The sequence below is a fragment of the Ahaetulla prasina genome, chromosome 18, assembly GCF_028640845.1.
Source record: "Ahaetulla prasina isolate Xishuangbanna chromosome 18, ASM2864084v1, whole genome shotgun sequence".
Lineage (NCBI taxonomy): Eukaryota > Metazoa > Chordata > Lepidosauria > Squamata > Colubridae > Ahaetulla > Ahaetulla prasina.
Genome location: NC_080556.1, coordinates 5,330,001 through 5,334,824, shown reverse-complemented (window position 1 = coordinate 5,334,824; position 4,824 = coordinate 5,330,001). Strand labels below are relative to the sequence as shown.

The 4,824-nt window shown below is 42.2% G+C and overlaps 1 protein-coding gene across 3 annotated transcripts in view; it reads left to right on the top strand.

Moving 5' to 3' along the window:
• The first annotated feature begins 2,069 nt into the window (after positions 1 to 2,069).
• LOC131186981 (tyrosine-protein phosphatase non-receptor type 11-like) overlaps positions 2,070 to 4,824 on the top strand; it is a 37,514-nt gene continuing 34,759 nt past the window's right edge. For all 3 annotated transcript variants that reach the window (XM_058161013.1, XM_058161014.1, XM_058161012.1), the window contains exon 1: positions 2,070 to 2,333. In XM_058161013.1, the coding sequence (XP_058016996.1) occupies positions 2,320 to 2,333 (14 nt within the window). In that variant the 5' untranslated portion in view covers positions 2,070 to 2,319. The remainder of the gene's footprint in view (positions 2,334 to 4,824) is intronic.

Below are 4,824 nucleotides of genomic sequence, written 5' to 3'. Positions count from 1 at the left end.
TCTTCTAGTCCAACCCCCAGCTCAGGCAGGAAACCCTACACCACTTCAGACAAATGGTTATCCAACATCTTCTTAAAAACCTCCAGGTTTGGAGCATCCACAACTTCTGTTCCACTGATTAATTGTTCTAACTGTCAGGAAATTTCTCCTTAGTTCTAGGTTGCTTCTCTCCTTGATTAGTTTCCACCCGTTGCTTTTTTGGGCTGATAGATTGTTTTCTTTCTGCCTTAAAAGTGCATTTGAATCACTTAAATAGGACCAGCATTTAGAGGAGTTGTCTAAATGCATTGTCTCTCTGGATGAGTTTCCGTTCATTAAGGGCCCAATGCAAGCAGTTTAGTTGCCCCCCCCCACCACTGCCAAAGTGTTCAAAATAGCCGGTTGGTTGGACTCAGAATATAGCGAGGACAAGCCGGACATCCAGTGAGATTCCTTGCTCCAGACAGTTTCCATGCAGGGTAGCCCCGGGCGGTTCAGACCGCGTGACTCGGCTGCAAAAGTTCAGAAGGAGATAAGAGAAAGGAGCTATTTTATTCTGTTTTTTTCTTTTAAGGAAAAAGAAAAAAAAAGTTTGGAGACACAAAGGAGCTTCAGTTTGGGCCGAAAGCGTTCCGAAGTCCCAGGGGGTTGGTCTCAGGGTAGAAGCTTACAGCCTGGTCAGGACCGAAGAGCCATTGTGATGTCTCACGACTGCCAAATTGTCTTCTGAGCTCATCGCCGCCTCTCCTTTCTGGGGTTCCCCTATAGTCCCACGCTTGCCTTAATGTAGCTGCATGAAGTCCTTGGGAATATCTTCCAATAACTGTCTGGTTTGGCTCTGCAACCCAACAAGACCGGTTGGGTTGCAGGAATTGGGTATGTCTAGTTTGATGAAAAGAAGGACTAGGGGAGACATGATAGCACGTGGTCCAATATCTCAGGGGCTGCCCCAAAGAAGAGGGAGTCAAGCTATTCTCCAAAGCACCAGAAGGCAGGACAAGAAGCAACGGGTGGAAACTAATCAAGAGAAGCAACTTAGAATTAAGGAGAAATTTCCTGACAGTGAGAACAATTAATCCCTGGAACAACTTGCCTCCAGAAGTTGTGAATGCTCCCAACACTGGAAGTTTTTAAGGAGAGATTGGATAACCATTTGTCTGAAGTGGTGTAGGGCTTCCTGCCTAAGCAGGGGGTTGGACTAGAAGACCTCCAAGGTCCCTTCCAACTTTTACTTTATTTCAGTATTTTTTTTAATTTCAGTTTATTTTTTTATTTATTATTTTTTTATTTATTATTTTAGTTTATTTCAGTTTACTTTTTATTTTATTCTTTTACTTTATTTCAGTATTTTTTTATTTTATTTCAGTTTATTATTTTATTTTTAATTTTATTTATTTATTTATTTATTATTTTAGTTTATTTCAGTTTACTTTTTATTTTATTCTTTTACTTTATTTCAGTATTTTTTATTTTATTTCAGTTTATTTTATTTTTTTAAATTTTTATTTATTTATTTATTATTTTAGTTTATTTCGGTTTACTTTTCACTTTATTCTTTTCACTTTATTTCAGTATTTTTTATTTTATTTCAGTTTATTTTTTTAAATTTTATTTATTTATTTATTATTTTAGTTTATTTCGGTTTACTTTTCACTTTATTCTTTTTACTTTATTTCAGTATTTTTTTATTTTATTTCAGTTTATTTTTTTAATTTTTATTTATTTATTTATGATTTTAGTTTATTTCGGTTTACTTTTTACTTTATTCTTTTTACTTTATTTCAGTATTTTTTTTATTTTATTTCAGTTTATTTTTTTTAATTTTTATTTATTTATTTATGATTTTAGTTTATTTCGGTTTACTTTTTACTTTATTCTTTTTACTTTATTTCAGTATTTTTTATTTTATTTTATTTTATTTTTTTTGAAAGCCGGCGCTGTCTCTTTAAAAGGCGCGCCCGGCCCGCTGCTAAGGGCGGGGTCCCTGTTGCCGGGCGGCGTTGATTGGCCGAGCGGGGATTCCCTTCGGTATGACGTCACCGGGCCAGAAGAGTCCTTTCCCCTGGGCTGACACGAGGGTTTTCCAAAGCGGGCGGCGGGGGAAGGAGGAGAGGCGTGTCTCGGCCAATGGGGGACTCGGGCGTCGTGTGAACGGGGCGGGAGGCTTTGCCCGTATATGGCAGAGGAGGAGGAGGAGGAGGCGCGGCTTGGGACGAGGCTGCTCTCGGGGGCAGCCGCTCCCTTCGGCTCCCAGCTGCGATTCCGGGGCTGCCGAAGGGGAGACGCGGGTTTCTCCTCCTCCCGGGCCGGATTGGTTTCAAGCCGGCAGAAGCCGCTGCCATGATTTCCCGCAGGTAAGGTTCTCGTCCATCTCGTCCAAAGGCAAAGCTGGTGGTAGACTGCTCCTGGTGCTGGAGGTTCCTTTAAAAAAAAAAAAAAAGAACGAGCCGTTGCAGGGGGGTCCCCGCTGGCTTCTGGTGTGCCCGGATCTGGGGTTTAAGAGTCAGGGCGGGTGTCAAGCCAAAGTGGGTGGGTAGCGATTCAGAAATAGAGATGCAGATTGTGCTTTTTGTTTTTGTGTGTGTGTGTGTGTTGTTGTTTTTTTGTTTAATTGGAATTTAGCTGGGGTCGGTGGGAGAGCAATCGTTGGAAGGGACCTTGGAGGTCATCTAGTCCAACCCCCCCTTCCCACCCTAAGCAGGAGAGACCCTTCACCATTTCTGACAAATGGGCAGCCCAGTCCCTTCTTGGAAGCTTCCAGGGATTGAAGCTCCCACAACTTCTGAATAACAGGATATTAACAGAGTTGGAAGGGACCTTGGAGGTCGTCTAGTCCAACCCCTTCCCGCCCTGCCTTAAGCAGGAAACCCTACACCATTTCTGACAAATGGGAAGTCCAGTCTCTTCTTGAAAGCTTCCAGGGTGTGTGTGTGTCAGAGAGAGAAATCTGTCTCTTCACCCCAAAGTTTGGCTTTCAAGCTACTATTTGATGGGTGGGATATTGATTCAGAAATATTATTTTTAAGGAGATATATATATATGTATATGTATATATATATATATGTTTCTCGCGTAAAATTGGAAGTGTCTTGGCGACGTTTCGACGAAGTCTCATTCGTCATCTTCAGGCTTCAGCTTCGTGCTTCGTGCTTCAGCTTCGTGCTTCCCAGAAGCACGAAGCCCAAGCCTGAAGATGACGAATGAGACTTGTCGAAACGTCGCCAAGACACTTCCAATTTTACGCGGGAGAAAACCCGAATAACCAAAGACCTACATATATATATATATATGTGTGTGTGTGTGCAGATTGTGCATCTTTGGTTTAATTGGAATTTAAGGGTGGGGTGTGTGAGAGAGCAATCTTCCCTCATCCCAAAGTTTGGATCTAAAGCCGCTATTTGAGAGTTTAGAAAAACGAAATGGAAATAAATCAAGTCGAAGATCGGGTCGCCGCACAGAGGTAGACTGCTGCTGACGGTGGAGGTTCCACTGATATAATACACCTTCGTAGATCGAAAAACCCCCCCTCCCGCTTCGGGTCGTGGGGTGGGGGGGTGGAGTCTTTCCTGGGGCAGGGCAAAAAAAAGGGGAGATGCTAAATTTATTTGGGTGGGAGGCACCGGAGGGGGGGGAGAAAAAGCTTCTCTTTCGTGAATATTTGAACTTTATAGTAATTAATTAATTTATTTATTTATTTAATCGCATTTTTATACCGCCCTATCTCCCAAGGGACTCAGGGCGGTTTACAGCCTAATAAAAATACATATAAATACAAAATAAAACACCAATTTAAAAAACTTATTAAATAAGGCCGAATATTAAAACTACAATAAGATAAATAAATAATAATAATATATATATATATATTTTTAAAAAGCGACTTTTGTCATCCGTGGAAGCCGCCTGCAGCTTCTTGGATACCTTTGCATCGCATCCTGTTCGTGTGTTTCCTTTCCTTTCTGGCCCAGGGGGGGTTATAATGTAAATATATCAGTTCAACGGCAACGTTTCCTGCCTCTCTCTCTCTTTTTTTTTTTCTTTCTTTCCTATTCCTCCTCTTGAAAGGCTGGCGGCCTTTCAGCGCCTCCTCGTCCTTCTTCCCTCTCTTTAAAGATTTAAATCCACCGGGAGATCTCTTCTGAGATCACTCGAGCCTCTGGGCCAGATGCCGGCCTGGCGTCACCGTTTTTTTATTTTCCTCTTCCTCAGGAGTTAGGGCCCTTTCTGAAAAAGTGCTTCCCCCCCCCCACATTTCTATTTCCTTTCCTCTTCTCTGTTTCCTTTTCCTTCCCTCTATCCATCCATCCATCCTTCCTTCTTTTTCTGTATTCCTTTCCTTCTTCCAATCCGTTCCTTTTTGTCTTTCCTTTCTGCCTTTCTCTCTCTTTCTCCTTTCCTTTCTTCCTCTTCTTCCTTTCCTTTCTTCCTTTCCTTTCCTTTCTGTTGTTCCTTTCTTCCTTTCTCCCTATTTCTCCTTTCCTTTCTTCCTTTCCTTTGTCTTTCTTTCTCTTCCTCCTTTCCTTTCTTCCTCTCTCTCTTCTGCCTTTTCTTTCTCTTTCTTCCCTCTCCCCTCCCCTCTCCTTTTTCTTCCTTTCTTCTCTTCCTCCTCCTCTCCTCTCTCCTTTCTTTTCCTTCTTCTCTAGTTCCTTTCCCTTTTTCCTTCCCTTCCCTTCCACTAAATATCAGGCCCTGCCACCAGCGTACATCATCCCGGCTGACCTCTCCCCCTTTCTCCTAAAATGAACTTCCCTCCCTCTGCTTTCGTCTTGGAATCCTTCCTTCAATGGGCTCCACGGATTCAGATTAACAGAGTTGGAAGGGACCTTGTAGGTCATCTAGTCCAAC